Source organism: Stegostoma tigrinum, chromosome 12, assembly GCF_030684315.1.
Source record: "Stegostoma tigrinum isolate sSteTig4 chromosome 12, sSteTig4.hap1, whole genome shotgun sequence".
NCBI lineage: Eukaryota > Metazoa > Chordata > Chondrichthyes > Orectolobiformes > Stegostomatidae > Stegostoma > Stegostoma tigrinum.
Window position 1 is genome coordinate 45,967,191 of NC_081365.1, and position 19,391 is coordinate 45,986,581.

General features: G+C 37.8%; 2 protein-coding genes across 6 annotated transcripts in view; one reads left to right on the top strand and one right to left on the bottom strand.

Annotated features, from left to right (window-relative positions):
* Positions 1-3,026, top strand: part of riox2 (ribosomal oxygenase 2) — a 43,603-nt gene extending 40,577 nt beyond the window's left edge. For all 5 annotated transcript variants that reach the window (XM_048541277.2, XM_048541273.2, XM_048541276.2 and 2 more), the window contains exon 10: positions 382-3,026. In XM_048541277.2, the coding sequence (XP_048397234.1) occupies positions 382-540 (159 nt within the window). In that variant the 3' untranslated portion in view covers positions 541-3,026. The remainder of the gene's footprint in view (positions 1-381) is intronic.
* A 5,374-nt stretch (positions 3,027-8,400) lies between these two features.
* The window catches only part of LOC125457070 (uncharacterized), a 97,462-nt gene continuing 86,471 nt past the window's right edge, over positions 8,401-19,391 (bottom strand). Inside the window, exons 20-22 of the mRNA XM_059650321.1 lie at positions 15,700-15,858; positions 13,392-13,551; positions 8,401-8,993 (exon numbers count right to left, since the gene is read on the bottom strand). Coding sequence (XP_059506304.1) covers positions 8,905-8,993; positions 13,392-13,551; positions 15,700-15,858 — 408 coding nt within the window. The 3' untranslated portion in view covers positions 8,401-8,904. The remainder of the gene's footprint in view (positions 8,994-13,391; positions 13,552-15,699; positions 15,859-19,391) is intronic.

Consider the following 19,391-nt stretch of genomic DNA (forward strand, 5'->3'; position numbering starts at 1 on the left):
GCCATTTATTAGATTGCAAATTGGTTGTTTGAAAAAGTGTGTACAGCTAATCAAACATTAGCGTAGTGTAAATATGGCATAATTTTAAAAGGAAATTGAATCTTAATAGCGGTCAGTTGCCTCTTTACATGTTAATTATCTGAATGACAAGCTTTCTTTTCTAAGAATTGATGCATTTGTCTCTGTGCTTTTACACCTTTTTTTAAAGAAACTGAGTGTGATTGTAATTAAATTTTGATTATTATGGTCAAAAAATTATTTCAATTTAGAGCTAGAACCACCTTCTCTGGACTTCATTGCATTCCATTATTCACATTTTAGAAGAAATTTTCATTATCGTGGGAATTCTTAATTCATTTGTTTTCCTCTTTCTCCATACAGGCTCATGGTTTGAGATTTTCATGGTCTCATTTGGAGGCACTGAAACAACTTTGGACAAATGACACAGTTCCTGTGAATGATCTCAAACTGGACTCAGATAAAGCTAAAGAGAATCTTGCTTTGTGTTTGTGGACAGAAAATTTAATTGAAGTGAGCTAAGTAAACTAAGCCATCGTTTGAGTTAGTTCATCATTTGAGTGCCTTTTTGCTGTTGCAAATTGCAATAAAAACATATAACTGAAAAACGTTTGCTTTGTGGAGTAATCATCTAACCACATAGATATTTAGTATTTGCAATTCTGCATGTCTTCTGACAAATATAGGAAATAATTTATTAGGTATACATTTTCATGTCACAACATACTGCACATATTCTGAATTTTATTATGCACTGTATAATGTACAGAGTAAATATGATTCCCTAATGATACCTTCTCCATCCTCATGGACATTATGATCTTTATATTATAAAAATTTCTTCATATGCATTTTTTAAAAAGTCTACACACCTTTTTCTTAAAAAAAAACATACATATATACTTGTGTATAAGTTGAATTTTTAAACTTTTTATGTTAAATTTATTCAGTCGACTGTTACATGGATAGTACTTTTGAGAGGCTGAAATTCATGCTACTGTCTAAAATACCATATCATTATCAGAACCCAATTGATCTCTAAACGAATAAAGAAAAAAAACACAATGAATTATGGTAATCATTGGATAAAAACTGTAGAAACAAAAATGAATTAGTAAGGTTTTATTTTTGCATACAAAAAGTGAAGTAGTAGTAATACGGCTTTAAATTATAATTACATGGTACATCATGTCAAATACAAAAGTTCATTTAAATCCTGCAAAATTGCACTGTTCAACATCTTCAGTTCACAGTTCGATTCTCCGGCATGCTGAGAGTAATAGGTGTCACATCCATGTTTCTAATGCATAATAACTTGTAACTTCCCTAATGCCGATTTCTGATTACAAACTGGTGTAACAGTAATATCTTTCCTTCGAGTTCAGTGGGCAGGTTTTATGCAGTTTGAGTTCTTTCCTGAAGTAGTAAGTCATGTCTTCTCTCAAACCTTATGCACCATCCAGCACTTATCTTAAAATCTGAAATTCCATCCTTCATTGATTTGTTTTGTGCATGGATCCAGATGACTTCACGAATGACACATTTTCCATTTTGATGATTTTCAAGTACCCACTCAGCAACTTTTTTCTCCAGTTGTGGCCACTGGCTTGCTTTACCTCTTGTTGGCACACTTTCATTTTGGCACTGTCTGAAGTTGGTTCAGTATCTTTCTCCAGTCTCTCTCAAGTTTCTCTGAAACACAAAATTCTCGTAGTGCAACATAGTTATTTATCTTTTCTGCTACTTCAGTAACTTTCCTTTTAAACCCTGCTGTATTTTTTTTTTGTTTTTTTCTGCAGAGCATTTTTGCACAAAATGATGAAGAAATTTCAAAACCTCAACTATCTGTATGACTGTATTCCATGAGTGCCTATTTGACCTGATGTGTCTTAAACCTTTGCACCAAATTCTTCCATTTCCTTCCATGTTCTGTCATCTACTGTTGTTTTAGTTTCTCAAACTAACATTTTAAGTTTTTATCTCTGGTAAAAATGTTATCTGACATTTGACACTCATATAGTCTCCCAATCATATCCTCATCGTAACATTTATGTACAGGATAATACCTTGGCTCACAAAAGTTGCTCTGTTATCTGTGAAGAGTGAGGGTTGACTTTTTCAGGAGAGATATATAGAAAATTCCACAGTTTGTGGACAACTGTGGGGGACTTTTACATGAGATCGACTTTTACTCCAGTATATACGGTAGATAAATACATACGCTTTGCAAAAGCTTTTCTTCTTGGGTTTCCTTTAAGATCAAAAATCTTTTGGGTACCTTTTAAATATGGCAATTTATGAGCAGATCTAACCAAAAGATAATTGGATAGATTTAAAAAGAAGCTAATAATCTGAAACTGTAGTGCCAAGAACGTTTTCTATTTTCATGCAAAAAACACTATTGTAATAAACAGATTAACTGCACATTTATTTAAGACGTATGAAATGGATTTAATTCAGTTGTGAATGCTACACTAATGCAGCCAAAATGTAGTATGTACCTGTAAAACTATGCACATTTATAACCTTTGCTTGTCTTTGTTATTTATCCAAATGCGAAATCTAGCTGACTTATGCTGAAACCTATTAATGTATCATACCTTTGGTATGTTTGGAATATGTGAATGTCCTGAAAATGATTGAACCTTTAAAGAACCTGTTTCTCAAGACTGACACAACTAAGTTAGAGAAGAATCCTGAAGCACTAGTGCAAATGCTGTTTGAACAAAATTGACACTTCCCTTTTCTCAAAACTTGTTAATGTTATTATTCTACTCTTAATGATCTAATTCAACACGGCATTTCAAGGTGGATCACCACTTATTGAAGCTTCAATAAAACCTTTTCTACTCTCTCATTGTTAGTTCATTTAATTTTAGCTACAAACTTTGGAACACGGTTTCTGCAAAGGTTTTGGGACAGGTTAAGAGGGCATAACGCAGGCACTGAGTACATCAGATATCTTCCAACTGTAGCCAGGCAAGCCACATGCCATTAATATTGTAGAATTACGTACCTTTCTTTCTGCATTTGTTGATGTGTTATTTCTGTTTTTGCTTTAATTAAAAAATTACTACACTTATGGTTTGTTTTCCTTGGATAGTTAACGTTAGTTATTATAGGGTAAGATTGGTTATCTGTGTGAATGCATCAGTATTTTCAGAAGGCATGTGGATAGAAATATTTGAGTTCTAATTAAAACAAACAGTACTAGTAAGTCAAAGTCTGCAGCAAAACATTAATTTTTCCATATTTTTAGTCTGTTCCAACTTTAATTTGGATTTTTTCAAGCCATTTTGGTAGGTTTTGGCACACAATGGAAAGGATGATGGGGGAAATTTTTTTGAATATGGGTTACCTCCACAGTAATTCACTGAGGGAAGAATCAAATATGATCAATAAAAGTCTAAAATGATTGTATTAGAAAGGAGCTGGGAGTTTAGTTAGTTTTATAAGATGGATACGTTTATGTATTTCTTTGTTTTCCATGTTCCTATGCTAGGAAATGTTTCAGAGTTCAATCAAATCCACAGCCAAAATGCTGTGGCAGCTAACGTGTGCAAGCAGCTGAAGGTGTTCGTGGCTGAACTAAGTCCATATTGGTATTTGGAAAGTTAAGTGACCTCGTACAATTCTGAATTGTGCTTAATGTTATCAGTATTTCCACAGTGTGTTGGTGTATTTAAAGCTGGCATCTGTAGGCTTCAAGAGTAATAATAACAACAATCAGGCTCCAGAGGAAAGATTAGGTTAGGACAACATCTGGAGATAGAGATGGTGAATCTTGTCCAACTGCTCCCACCAGCTATAATTTTTCAAAAATTTAACTTATTTTTCTAATCAACTCATTCACAAATGTTATTACACACCTCTGGAGCAGGTAGGACTTGAACCCAGAGCTCCTGGTCGAGGGTAGGAACTCAACCACTGATGTAGAGATACTGGTTGTAATTCAGCCTTCCTTAGACTTGTAGGGTATTGACGCCAGAGAATAGCAACCATTATGACCAAAAATGTGTAACGCAAATCCAATAATTATAAGCAGGTCATAAGGCCATAAGACATTGGAACAGAAATTAGGCTGTTTAGCCTATCAAGTCTAGTCAGCTATTCAATCATGGCTGATAAGTGTCTGAACTCCTTTCTCCCCATAACCCTTAATCCCCTTGACATTTCCTCAATGCCCTTGCCTCCACAACCTTCTGTGGTGATGAATTCCACAGGTTCACTGCTCACTGACTAAAGAAGTTTCATTTTTATCACCATTCTCTTTAAGGCTGTGCCCTTGTGTTCTAGTCTTTCCTACCAACGAAAACATCTTCCCAATGTCCACTCTCTCCAGGCTGTTCAGTATTTTGTAAGTTTCAACTGGATTCCCCCCGTATCCTTCTAATTTCCATTGAGTACAGACCTAGAGTCCTCAAACATTTCTGATGTTAAGCCTTTCATTCCTGGGACCATTTTTGTGAACCTCTCTCTCTGGACCTGCTTCAGGGCTGAACATCCTTCATGAGTTATGGGACTCAAAATTGCTCACAGTACTTTAAATGTGGGCTGACCAGAGCTTTATGAACCCTCAGGAGTATATCCCTGCTTTTATATTCTAGTCCTCAAAATAATGCTAATACTGTATTTGCCTTCCTAACTATCAACTCAACATGCAAGTTTAGCTTAAGAGAATTCTGAACTAGGACTCCCAAGTTCCTTTACACTTCAGATTTCTGAATTTTCTCCCCATTTAGAAAATAGTCTATGCTGTATTCTTCTTACCAAAGTGCATGACCTAAGACTTTACAACATTGTATTCCACCTGCCACTTCTTCACCCACTTTCCTAACCTGTCTAAATCCTCTGTAGTCTCCCTGCCTCCTCGATCTTACTTGTCCCTCATTCTATCTTTGTATCATTTGCAAACATGTCCAGAATGCCCTCAGTTCCTTCATCTAGATCATTAATGTATGAGGTGAAAAGTTGTGGTCCCAACACTGACCCGTGTGGAACACCACTAGTCACTGGCTGCCGTCCTGAATAGAAACCTTTTATCCCCACACTCTGCTTTCTGACAGACAGCCAATGTTCTATTCATGCTAGTACCTTGCCTCAAACACCATGGACCTTTACCTTACTCAGCAGCCTCCTGTGCAACACCTTGTCAAAAGCCTCCTGAAAGTCCAGTTTGATTACATCCATTGGCCTTCCTTGGTCTAACCTGCTAGATACCTCCTCAAAGAATTCTAACAGAGTTGTCAGGCATGAAACCATGCTGACTTTGCCCAGGCACTTCCAAGTATTCAGAAATCTCATTTTTCACAATGAACTCCAAAATCTTTCCAACATATGAGATCAGGGTAATTGAACTGTAATTTCTCACCTTTGCCTTATCCCTTCTTAAACAAGGGTGTTACATTAATGAATGTCCAGTCCTGTAGGACTATATCTGATTCCAGTGACTTCTGAAAGATCAGTACTAATACCTCCACTATCTCTTCAGCTTATCTCCTTCAGAACTTTGTTAGTTGGATATTTCTAGAAACAATCATTCAGGTCAAATCAATAGTAATATGGACAAATATAGGTCAAATGTGAAATCCAGCATGGATTTCCTGAGGAAACATTATATTTTACAAATAAAAGAGTTCTTCCTGAAAAAATATTAATAGTCTAGATTTTGGTACGCAGGGCACAATTTCGAAGTCTGTAAATAGTGTGAAACTTGGAAGCATTGTGGACTGCGTCGATGGTATGGTACTTCAGAAGGACATTAACAAGTTAGTGAAATGGGTGGAAAGGTGGTAGATGAGGTTCAATGGAGAAAATTGTGAACTAATGAATTTTGGTATGCAGAAAATGGAAAGAATGTAAACAGGCAAAACTCCTATTTGTGATTTTGTAAATGATTTGGATGAAGAAGTGGAAGGGTAGATTAGTAGGTTTGCGGATGATACAAAGTGGGGGTCAAGTTGTCGATAGTGTGAAGGGCTGTCCTAGGTTACAAAGGGATATTGACAGGATTCAGAGCTGGGATAAGAAGTGGCAAATGGAGTTTAACCATGAAAAGTGTAAGGTGATTCTTTTTGCAATGACAAACTTGAAAGCAGAATACAGGGTTAATGGAAAGATTCTTGGCAGCGTGGAGGAGCAGAGGGATCTTGGGATTCATGTCCATAATTCCCTGAAAGCTGCCACCCACGTGGATAGAGTTGTTAAGAAGGTGAATGGTGTATTAGCGTTCATTAATAGAGAGATTGAGTTCAAGAGCCATGAAGTTATGCTCCTGGTTCGGCCACATCTGGAGTATTGTGTCCAGTTCTGGTTGCCTCATTACAGGAAAGATGTGGAAGCGTTGGCAAAGGTGCAGAGGAGATTTACCAGGATGTTGCCTGGAATGGAGGGAAGGTCTTATGAGGAAAGGTTGAGAGAACTAGGGCTTTTCAGAACGACAAAGGATAAGAGGTGTGATTTGATGGAGGTGTGCAAAATGATTAGAGGTATAGATAGAGTGAACAGCCAGAGACTGTTCCCAAGGGTGGAGATAGCTATTATAAGGGGCCATAGTTTTAAAGTGAGTGGAGATAGATATAGGAGAAACATTAGAGATAGGTTCCTTACTCAGAGAGTGGTAGGGGCGTGGAATGCATTGCTGGAGAGGCTAGAAGAGTTGACCTCATTAGGGGCAATTAAGTGGCTATTAGATAGGCATAAAGATGCTAGTATAAGGCAGGGTTGGAGGTTAGATAGATCTTAGGTTTAGGTTATAAGTTTGGCACAACATCATGGGCCGAAGGGCCTCTACTGCTGTATGTTCTATGGTCTAACTGTAAAAGAGTGCAGGAGCAGAGGGATCTGGGTGTATATGAGCACAAATTATTAAAGGAGGGAGATCAGGTTGAAAGAATGATATTCACAAAATACAGTATCCCAGGCTGCGTAAGTAAGAGTAATGCATAGAATTTAAGGGCAAGGAGGCAATGTTGAACTTGTATAATCATTGGGTCAGCATTAATAGCATTATGTCCACTCCTGGACACCAACTATAGGAAGATTGTGAAGGCAATGGAAAGTATGCAGGAAAATATTTCAAGAATAGTTCTAGAATTGAGGGACTTCAATAATGAAGATAGATCAGAGAAGTTAAGACTATTTTCCTTGTGGGAGAAAGGTTGAGAGGAGATTTGATAGCGATATTAAAAATCGTAAAGAGTCCAGACAGAATAGATTAGAAGAAACTTCACATTCATGACGGGATTGAGAACAAGAGGACACAAACTTGAAGTAATTGTTAAAAGTAGCAAAAGTGATATGAAGATAGAAATTTAAAACAGTAAGAAATAATAGTCTGCAATGCACTATGAGTTGAAACATTCAAAGGGAATTAGACTGGTCTATGGAAAGAAAAAGTGTGCAGGGTTATGAAATGAAGGCAAGTGATTGGCACTAAATGATTTGCTCATTTCAAAGAATTGCTGCAGACATGATGGGCTGAATGACGTCCTTATTTACTGTAACAGTACTATTTCCTTTTTTTAAAAAAACTGTTTCTGTTTGACTTTGCAACAGATTTCCTCAATTACCTGCAGCATTCATCCTGCTGCATGAGGAGATTCTGGTTGTCAGTAGGGACCATCCACTAAAGCAGCACAAGTGTTTGTGAGAAAGGTTTTGTTACGTTGCAGGAATGGAATGAGTAGAAGACATTCATTTCCACATCTGCAAATTTGCTGAGAGGAACTTAAATGACCCATTCCAACTAATGCTGAGGAAGCAGTGCTGTCTTATCATAATACAAGCATAATGTGCAACTTGCAAGTGTCCCAACCTTGCGGTATTGAGGTAATGGTTTGCTTGGAATATACATAATATAAATGAAGCACCAATTAATACAGAACTTAACAGAGGGTTATTACAATGATCATGGATGTACTTAGGGTGGCCAGGTAATTATACAAGGTTTAGCTCTTTATTGATGCAGTCAACCTTAGTAATATAGTAGTTAAAGATATAAATTGATTCATTTTCCAAAGAGAGGCCATATTTAATTTGAATTTGTTGACCAGTCAATTCTGAGACACGAGAACAGCTGGGAATGAATATACCAAGAGATCAATTTTCTAAATTTAACTCTTGTTAGTATCTAAGAAATGACACAGTGACCAAATAATCCAGTATCTTTTGTACACAGTTGCAGCCAACAATGAATTTAAGACCTGTTTTGAACTAAAACAATATGTAGCTGAAATATCACATTCAAGTTATTACTCCCTGTCTTCTTTAGTTTTAAAAGAATAAAAAAAACTGCAGACAGATTTCTTGGAGAATTAGTTGAAAGTTGGAATTTAATGCTCAACCACTTAGTGATCCATGTAATAATTTATTTTCTATCGGTTTAATCTAACAAAAATGTTAATATACAAGGCAACTTATTTACAATATTTTTTTAAAAAGTTATTACAAATCGCCTTGAAGTTATAAGGTTCAATATTTTAAGTTGTGATTGTGTTAATATTAAAACAAACAAGTGTTCATGGATATATCTTTAAAAATAGTGAAATATTTTTTAGTGCTCACACATTGAGTTGTGTATTTTTAAGTCTATTTCATTTGTTTTGGCACTTTGGTTGCACTGGCTTTATTTAAAGTGTTTCAAAGTAATGAAGTTCTAAATTACACTAGACTCGTGGGAACAATCATGAAACCTCCTGCTGGTTAGATATAGCAAGTTGCAACATGGTGAATAACAGAGTTTCATATGTTTTTCATTTACTAAAATTCTAATTCCTAACTGCTAGATTCTTATTGAGCAATAAACATATGTAAATATGATTGTTATCAGTTTTCATAGGTCGGCTTAGAATTGATATTTCAGATTTTTCCTTTTTATTTTTCTCATCAAATCACTTCAATATCCCAGAACTGTGTCTGTCGTTGTTCCTCCGGTGAGTTTAAGATGATGTTGTGCTTATCATAGAAATCGCCACCTGAGGAACAATAAAAAGTTTTAAAAATGTTAAATACCACTGGTGCACAATGAAATGCAGTGCCAAGTTAGCTAATGGCTTCTCTGTTATTGAAGGTGAGTACTTTTATCTGGTATAACAAGGTGTAGAGCTGGATGAACACGGCAGGCCAAGCAGCATCAGAGGAGCAGGAAGGCCTAGACCGGGCCTAGACCGTTATTCAGAAAAAAAGCTTTTATTTGCTAGTTGCCTCATAAGCTTTCCATCTTTTTCTTTTAACTATTTATGGAAGGTCACAAATTTGTCTCCTTAAGATGTGATTGTGGCTGCTGTTTTGTAGAAGCACAGAGGTCTCATGGTGCAATATGACACTCCTTAACTTTACTCTACTTCCAGTTCTTTTCTTGGTAGTTGGTAAAATTCAGCCCTAGGTACTATTGATGAGATAACTTCTGGAGCTTTTTACATTTTAGTTCTACAAAGTATTCCTGTTTTGTAAATGTCTATGCAGAATTCCATTTTTGTACAATCTTTTCACACTAGAAAATACAGAGATTTCCTATAATTTTTGAAAATATTTTCATGTTTCATGCATATTAGTATATAACTTTTAGATTTGGGGATTCAAATTTAATCATAGAAAATGGCATAAATACAACTGAAGCACGCAAAGGTCTATTCCACATAAATGCCGGACTTAACACTAAGAAGTTAACATGGGTAATGTTTCTTTCATAAGAATCAGAATAGAAAGGATGGTTTCTTTTGGGAGTTGCTCAAAATATTTAATGAGCTCTGAAAGGTTAGAAAAGCCACTTCATCAAATAAAGGAGTAAATTGTAATTGAGGAATATCAAACCCTTAAGGCCTGTGTAATGATAAAAGAGCAAGCTATGTCATCACAAGATGATGGAACTTAAGCCTCTTTTGCTTCAGCTTATCTGGGTGGGTTTTTGCTGGGAGAAGCCAGTTATAGCCTGAGCCAGGAGAGTCTGAAGTAAATCAATCACTTCAGGTAGCATGTTAGTAGAATCTGTTCTGTCAGGGCAGGTGAGGTCACTGAGAATCATTGATAGTTTAATGCAGCTAAGGCTAGGGGTGAAAGAAGCCCAAAATTAGTATTTATTTGGGGTAACTGAGAAATATTGGAGTTTGGAGAAACCCCAAGGTAATATCACTTAGTGAAGCTTGTTGGATGCAAAGGAGCTGGAATTGTGCCCACGAGTAAATGTTGGGGTGCAGTCTTAGGGGAACAATGTGGAGGTGAGTAGTTGTTGAAGCAATCAGTCAGCAGTTTGTGAGGGAACTATGAATGTAGACCCTTGAATGAGTGGGAATAGCTTGTAAAGCAGACAAAGCTCAGTTCGCAACAAACAACTGCACCTCCCAGTCGCAAACCATTTCCACTCCCCCTCCCATTCTCTTGATGACATGTCCATCATGGGCCTCCTGCACTGCCACAATGATGCCACCCGAAGGTTGCAGGAACAGCAACTCATATTCCGCCTGGGAACCCTGCAGCCATATGGTATCAATGTGGACTTCACCAGTTTCAAAATCTCCCCTTCCCCCACTGCATCCCTCAACCAGCCCAGTTCATCCCCTCCCCCCACTGCACCACACAACCAGCCCAGCTCTTCCCCTCTACCCACTGCATCCCAAAACCAGTCCAACCTGTCTCTGCCTCCCTAACCGGTTCTTCCTCTCACCCATCCCTTCCTCCCACCCCAAGCCGCACCCCCAGCTACCTACTAACCTCATCCCACCTCCTTGACCTGTCCGTCTTCCCTGGACTGACCTATCCCCTCCCTACCTCCCCACCTACACCCTCTCCACCTATCTTCTTTACTCTCCATCTTCGGTCCGCCTCCCCCTCTCTCCCTATTTATTCCAGTTCCCTCCCCCCATCCCCCTCTCTGATGAAGGGTCTAGGCCCGAAACGTCAGCTTTTGTGCTCCTGAGATGCTGCTTGGCCTGCTGTGTTCATCCAGCCTCACATTTTATTATCTTGGAATCTCCAGCATCTGCAGTTCCCATTATCTCTAAAGTTTGAGTGAAATTTGATGAGCCACTGTATCTCCAACATTGTGCTGTGCTGGTGTGAAATCTGCAGCATCTGACTTTGCTTTATTTGCTATTTGTTGTGTGCTGTCAAGTTTATGATCGTAGTTTGTCTGTTACCTATATTTACTTTGAGTTAATTTTAGATGTTAGTGTATAAGTTTTATATATTATGGGCAGCTCACCACCATCTTTTACGGAACAATTATGGTTGGGCAATAAATGTTGGCCTAGCCAACAATGCCCATATTCCATGAATGACTAAATACTAATATATACACACAGGACATTTGGAATTCTCTGCCCAGAAAGAATATGGAGACTCAATTGTTGAATATGTTTAAGACTGAGATTGATAAAATTCTACATATTTAAAAAATAATCAAGGGATATGGGGTTAGTGCAGGAACATGGTGCTTAGTACTACTTAGAGCAGCATGGTTAGCGCTGCTGCCTCACAGTGCCAGAGACCCAGGATCCCACCCTCAGACAACTGTGTATGAGTGGGTTTTGCACAATTTCCCATGTCTGCATTGGTTTCCCCTGGCTGCTCCAGTTTCGTCCCACAGTACAAAGATGTGCAGGTCAGGTGGATTAGCCATGAGAAATGCAGGGTTACCAGGATAGGGTAGAAGACTGGGTGTGGGTGGGATGCTTTTTGAAGGATTGGTGTGGACTCAATGAGCTGAATGGCTTGCATCCACACTGTGGGGATTCTATGATTTCTATGAAGTATAAGTTCAGACATGGTCTCATTAAGGGTTTGAAGGGCTAAATAGCCTACCCTGGCTTCTACTTAATTTTTTATTATCTTGTAGATTGTTTTACTGTGGTTGGTTGGCTCACAAAACTGGTTCATTGTTCTGCAGACGTTTCATTACTCTGCTGGGTAATATCATCAGTGCAGCCTCCGATAAAGCGCTGTTGTATTTTCCAGCCTGTCATTTGGACTCTTCATTGGAGGCTGCAGTGATGAAGTTACCCAGCAAAGTAATGAAGCATCTATGGAACAATAGAGTTTAAGTGACGGGCTGGAAAACACAACAGCGCTTCATCGGGGGCTGCACTGATGGTATTACCCAGCAGTGTAATGAAACGTCTGTGGAATAACGAACCAGCTCAGCGAGCCAACCAACCATGACACCCACAACCCGAGCTACAAATCTACTCTCAAACCTTCGAGATTGTTTTACTGTTCTAACCTTGTACAGTAAAGCTTATTTTGTTTATTCCAAATCATGCAATCTCCAGAACAGAGAGCAAAGTGGAGTGACACAGAAACAGGAGTTAATTTAGGCATAATTGGCTGACCAGTGTCACAGAGCTGTCTCAGTCAAGCTGCAATCAATCTTTAAGCATGATGCAAGACAGGCAAGCTTGGCATACTGTAACAGCAAATTTCTTCGCACATCATGTTGCAGGTGTACAACATGTTGGTGCAGCCACTTTTTCAATACAGCGTACTATTGTTGTCCCCTGCTTTGCAAGAATGTTAAATTAGAAACCATACAGAAAAAAATTACAAGGATATTTCTGGGACTGGAGGGTTTGAGTTATTGGGAAGGGCTGAACAGGCTGGGACTTTTTTCCTTGGAGAATTGGAGGCTCAGGGGTGACCTTATAGAGGTTTATAAAATCGTAAGGGGGATAGATAAAGTAAATAGCCAAAGTCTTTTCCAAGGGTAGGGGAGTCCAAAACGAGACAGCATAAGGGGAAAGATTTTAAAAGGACCTGAGGGGCAATTTTTTCACAAAGGATGGTATCTGTATGGAATGAGCTGCCAGACGAAGTGGCAGAGGCAAGTACAAGTACAACTTTCAAAAGACATGTGGACAGCTACGTGAATAGGAAAGCTTTTGAGAGATAAGGGCTAAATTCAGGCAAATGGAACTAGTTCAGTTTAGGATACCCAGTCGGTATGGACTAGTTAGGCCTAGGGGTCTGTTTGCATGCTGTACAGCTCTGTGATTCTATAATGCAAGCAGTAGTAGCAAATATCTGGGATTTTTACCAGATCGTAACATAAATTTGGCCATCTCCTCGGGGATTGTAATGCAATAGTAACATTTAATGCCATTTTTAAATTTTGCAACAGACTCAGTGAATCTGACTCTTCGGAGATGGCTGTGCACTGTTCACAGTGCTTAGGAAACCTCAGACTTTATGCTGCCATTCCAATGTGTACTTAGCATCATTTTGGTTTGATATGAAAGTGATATAAATAAGTGCAACCTTTAGTTTAAGCAAACTATACTGAGTGAACATAAAAGAAGTTATTTCTTCAGATTTTACATTTTTATAAATTCAGACAAGGTGGAAAATTGAGTTAACTTCTTTTGAAGAAATAAATGGATTACCTTTAATATCTAGTCGCAGATTAAAATCTAGAAAAGAAGAAATTGTTCCATCTCTATTAATGTTCCATTTTTGATGAGTGCGGTTATGCTCTGTCCAAAGATTTACTTTGGTTCCAGCCTTTCCTTGACTACCAATGGCATCTATGCACGCATAGTTTGCCTATAAGTAGAATAGAATATTACTTTAGTTAGTTAATTAAGGTCAGGTTAGTTTGGGTTCTTAGGTGAACAGTTGGCTAGCTTTTTTTTTATAAAGTGCTGATTCATACAACACTATAATATATTCCCCCTGTGTTCATGAATGGAATTGAATGATTGCAGTGGAGACCTGGAAAGCCAGTGGCAATCCTGTTGTGGCCATTTTTGAGAGGTGTGATAAGATTAAGTCACAATTAAGCACTTTGCTTTCTACTATCTGGCTTATAACGTAAGACGATAAAATATAGGAGCAGAATTAGACTATTTAGCCCATCGACTCTTCTCCATCATTCAGTCATGGCTTATATATTTTTCAATCCCATTCCTCTGCCTTCAATCTGCTTACATCTTGGCTCCCCAAATTTTTTCTCATAACCATAGCTGTGGGGTGGATATCTCCTTTCCCAATGCTGGGTTATTGCCTATGTTTCTTGGTGTTCTCTGTATAATCAATTTGCTTTATTAGCTTGATAGGTACAACAGAAAATATTATGCATAAATGACACATTATGTATTTTGAGTCACTTGTATTCTGGACTATCTGGCTCATTTTTTGAAAAACTTTAGTCAGCTAAAGGGTTTTTAATGGCAATCTGCCACTTCTTATGATCATTTTCTGTTACTAAATACTGGGTTTATTGCATTCAGTTTCACAGCTTGACTGCAATGAATTTGAATTCTGACTCCAGTGTCCAGAAAACAGTTGAAGAATAACTTATGAAGGATATAGTGCTTAAAATTCTGAACATAATTGGTTAATAATGATTACTAATTAGATTCAGACTCTTAATTTCTTAAATTTAGTAATAGTAAACCTGAATTGGCAATGAGTCATTGTGTATCAGCCTCTTATGTTTCCTCTTCTAATGTGTAAGATCTTATATTTTGTATTGCTTGCAATACTCTTACATCTAAATTTGACTATTCTAATGAAATGCTGACTGTCCTCCTGGGTGCCACCCTCAATAAATTTGTAGTTATCCAAAATGCTACTGTTTTGTCAATGTTGCCACACTATCACTAATCTCCAGACCTACAATCCCATTTAATATCTGCACTCTTGTAATTCTGGCTCCTTGAGAATCACAGATTTTGATAGCTCCATGATTGGTGCTATGCCTTTAACTGCAAAATCTTAAGCCTTGAAGAAACTCCTTCCCAAAACAATTCTGCCTTTCTTTCATCCCTTCCTTTAAGACATTGTTCAAAATTTATCTCTTAGACTAAGCTTTTGGTCATACCTCCTAATATATATGTTGCTAGTTGTCAAATTTTGTTTTAAAAAGCTCAAATAAAAAGTGTTTTGGAATATTTTGCATTATACATAAATAAAGAAGCATTTGCATTTGTTATTTATTCTGAATAAAATCCATCAGGTGTTCTTTACCAATTGACTTAATTTATCCAGATCTCTTTGAAACCTCTAAATCTGCCCTACAATAGTCACATCAGCACTTAATTTCATAAACTATTTTTGTGACATAAAGGAGATGTATCTTCCTCTGTGCTATCTTCCCTTCTTACTAATAGGTTTAGTATCATGAGCGTTAGTACTTCATTTGACAACAGGGGATTAAGGGAATAAAACTCCCCTTAAAGAAAATTTAAAAATAATGAACAAAGCTCTACAGTAAGAATAAAATAAATGGCAATAAAATGTTGAATATAATTGTTTTGAAACAGTTTATCAAATACATTTGCAAGGATGCTCAATACATATTCAATATTTTGCAGAAGACATCAGGAAGATAAATCCTGTATAGGAAATATGCTGTGGGTCTTAGCTTGATGATCATCATTGGTGTTAGCTAAATATGTCCTGTTCAAACCACCGGGACATCATTCAGGCCAACAATTAAGTGTTAGTATGATCAAATGAATTGGCATACAAGTGTTACAGCCTACTGCCCCTTCATTTCTGTTAACACACCAGAACCTTTCCATAGCTGTTGATTGCAAAATTATGTTTCTATCTTTCTTACTTTATTATCTAAGTAACTACTTCAGTTAATCAACTTTGCTTACCACTAAATCAAAACTATTCCTCTCATACAATTCATCCCAGAGCATTATGTAGTGAGAGAATAACAGTTATCAACTATATAATTACCTTGGATTGAATAAGCCCATTACAATAAAACCACATCTGTGTAGGTTTACCATTGTAAGGACAAACAGATAATTTAGATCCCCTTGGGTCTTCAGAATCTCCAACAACGGTGACAAACCCTCCAGTGGCTTTGTTTTTGATTTGGAAGTAGACTCTTGGCTGATGTAACAAGAACAGGAAATTGATTTTGTTAGTGACCGTTCACATGATTGTTACTCTTAGATTTTATTTGTGAACCCTGTATGACATTTGTTTTGAAATCAGTAAATATTGATGAAGAAGCTGTACTGTTGAGTAATCCAGGAACAAAGTTTGCAGAAAGTATTAAATACATTCAGTCAATTTACATAAACATATGTATTAAACAAAACTTCATATTACAGTCATAGAACGTTCCTCTTTTCTCCCTCTTGCTTCATGGAAACAGTTCTTCCTCCTCACAAACCTTAACCTAATCCCGTTTTGGCTCTTTCCCCATTGCCTTTATTTTCTATTCCTTCCTTTGCCGTGACTTCACCCTTTTACTTCTCCAAATTAAAATGAATTCATGTCTCATTGCAGCTTTGTTCCCCGCCTTTCCTTCAGGAAGGAAATGAAATGGTCAAAGGATAGATTTTGAGGTTTGTAATGGAAGAAATAGAGGTAATTGCTCAAGGGTATAGTGAGAGTTACAGATTGTGGACCAAAGTAGGTGACGTTTCTTTGCATAGGAACGGATGTAGAGGAAAGTGGGTGTAGAGAACCCATTTGAAAAATGGAGACCAGACCCTATCCAATTTTTTTGCTAAGGATTCCACTCTTCCTTTGTCAGCTTTCTAGGCCTCTGCTAACATCTAAGTAGTGCAAATTAAGATGAACTGGCTTGATTTTACTCCCTTATTTCATGCAATCTGATGCTAGAGTTTAGGGCAAGAAGTATCCCTTTGAGGCACTGACTGGAGTGAATCATGTCCAATGTGCAATATCGTATGTTGACTGAGACCATTGGCCTCAAGAGCCAATGCAACTTCTTATTGTTTCCTTGGTTTTGTTATAGGACAATTGGGGATTGGTTAGTTCAGTTGGCTGAACGGCTGGTTTGTGATGTGGAGTGATACCAGCAGCATAGTTCAAATCACATACTGCCTGAGGTCACTGTGATCGTCCGATCTTCTCAACTTCACCCCTCACCTGGAGCATGGTGACCCTCAGATTAAACTCTTACCACTCGTCATCTCTCATAATCAGAGCAGGTTTATGGCAACTTTAGAGACGAAAATAGAAATTGCTGGAAAAGCTCAGCAGATCTGGCAACATCTGAATGACCTTTTGTCAGAACTGAGCTTTTCCAGCAATTTCTATTTTTGTCTCTAAAGTTGCCATAAACCTGCTCTGATTATAAGAGATGACAGGTTTTTTTTGTCTCTGATTTACAGCACCCGCAGTTCTTCCTGTTTCTTTTCCAACCTTACTGATTTTTTTTTTATCTTTATGACACTGGATTAAGAACAAAGAACCTATTTTGTTGTAGTATTAGAACCAAATGTTATGGGCTCCTTCTTTGAGGACTGCCACTGCCAATTTGAAAATAAATATCTTTGCTTTTTATAAAAATTGGTGTAATGAAGTACACATTTAAGTAGTTCCTTTGTACATATCTGATTGTGACTCTCTAACATCTGCTTCAGCCTCTGCTATGATATTATCCTTTCATATCCTTTTCAGAAAAATAATGGATGAAAATTAAATAGAATCAAAAGAGCAGAAATAGACCATTCAGCTGCTCATCAGTCTGCTCCACCATTTGAATGAGATCATGTCTGATTTGATAATCCTCAACTCCACTTTCTTGCCTTTGCCCCATATTGCTTGCTTCCCTTACTGATTAAAAATCTGCGTCTATCTCAGCTTCGAAATACGTAACAATCCAGCCTTAACAGCCCTCCATTGCAAAGAATTCTACAGATTCACAACACTCTGGGAGAAGAAGTTCCTCTTCATCTCTGTCTTAAATATGCAGCCACTTACTCTGATATTATGCCCTCTGGTCAGACTCCTCCAGAAGGAAGCAACTTTTCCACATCTGTCCTGTCAAGTAGTCTAAGAATCTCATATGTTTCAGTAAGGCTTCCCTCATTCTTCTGTATTCCAATGGGAACAGGCCGAATCTCCTCAACCTCTCCTCATAAAACAGGCCTCCTGTACCAGTTTGCAACCCAGTAAACCTTCTCTAAACTGTCTCCAATGCCAAAATGAAGTGAACTGCACTGAACATGAATTGAATCTTTTCAAAAAGGAGGACGTTCTGGGTTTAGCCAAATGGCCAATAACTGATGCTTGCAATATTGAATATAAAATCTAAAAGTTAGAAAATAACAGCAGGCAGATTACTTCAAGGATTTCAACACCTGACATACCTCCTGAAAATGTAACGGTTTCTGCCACTTGTTCGGCCTCCAATAAAACAGTAGATGGGACAACTTAACTAGGTTTAGCGTATTGTTTCTCTGATTTTTTTTACATTGTAAGCTTTAACCTCTCCTTTTGATAGGATAGCATATAGATACCCTGTGGGTCTGGGTAGTAGTTTGAGCCCAAAGAATAATTTTAGCTAAATATTTGTCCTTTAGGTGGAAAAGAAATTAATCATGATAGAAAAGGGTTAAGAAAATGTGAAACATTTGAAAAATGCCCTATACTACCTCTAAATTTGGTATGATGCCAGATGGCAATATGAGCATTTCAGATTACTTTCCAAATGGTTCCTGGTATTTCAATCTGAACAAATAAGAGACAGAAAGTATTTAAGATGTAATGATTCTTTGACTCTTTTGTAATTACCTGGGAAAGATTTTCGTCTAGAAGCTATGTTTATTTTTTACATATTTTTGTCATTTTTGATGCCAAAATTGATTTCAATTAATTTGTACTTGCTGATTTTGGGGCTTGTTAATGTATTTTAATGCAGAAGATGGAGCAATTCTGATCAATTGATTTGGAGTCCCTCACACAGGACACTCAAAAATCATTTAACAGTCAGCAGCTTTTAGGAACACTTAAATTATCCAGGGCAAATAGGAGGAGGATGACAGCAGGCATGGGGGAAAAGAATGAATGTTAAGGATGGAAACGCTGAGAGGCAAAAAACAACCTCCCTCAATAGTAAGGGAAAGAGTTCAGAGTTCAAAGGTAGGGTGGGGGGAGGTGAAAGAGCATAGGTCAAGGGCATGGCCAATGTGACTATGTTCCCCTAGGAATGAGCCCATTGCCCCCTCGCCGTGTTGATAATTTTGGGGATAAAATTGGAGACGGGCTATGAGGCAATATTTTATAATCAAATGATTTCCAGAGATGTTTATTGCACACCTCTGGTGCAGGTGGGCTTTGAACCCCAGTGTCCTGGCTCTAAGACAGGGTTTCACGGCACCACAAGAGACCAAAATTATGAGAGAAATGGACAGTGTGGATAGGAAGCAGCTGTCTCTACTTAACCCCTCCACCCTTTGTTGATGGGTCCATAAGTGTCCCTACCTCTGAGTAGGATTCAGGGGCCACCTGCTTCAGAGGAGTGGAATAACATCTCTGGGCAGGTTGATAAGGTGTGACTGAATAAGATTAAGAATGATCTTGCTGCTGCAAAAGAGATGCCAGGGATAAAGAAATATGCCAGATAAGTGGGTTGTTTGTTTTACAATATATAGGCTCTTGGGGAA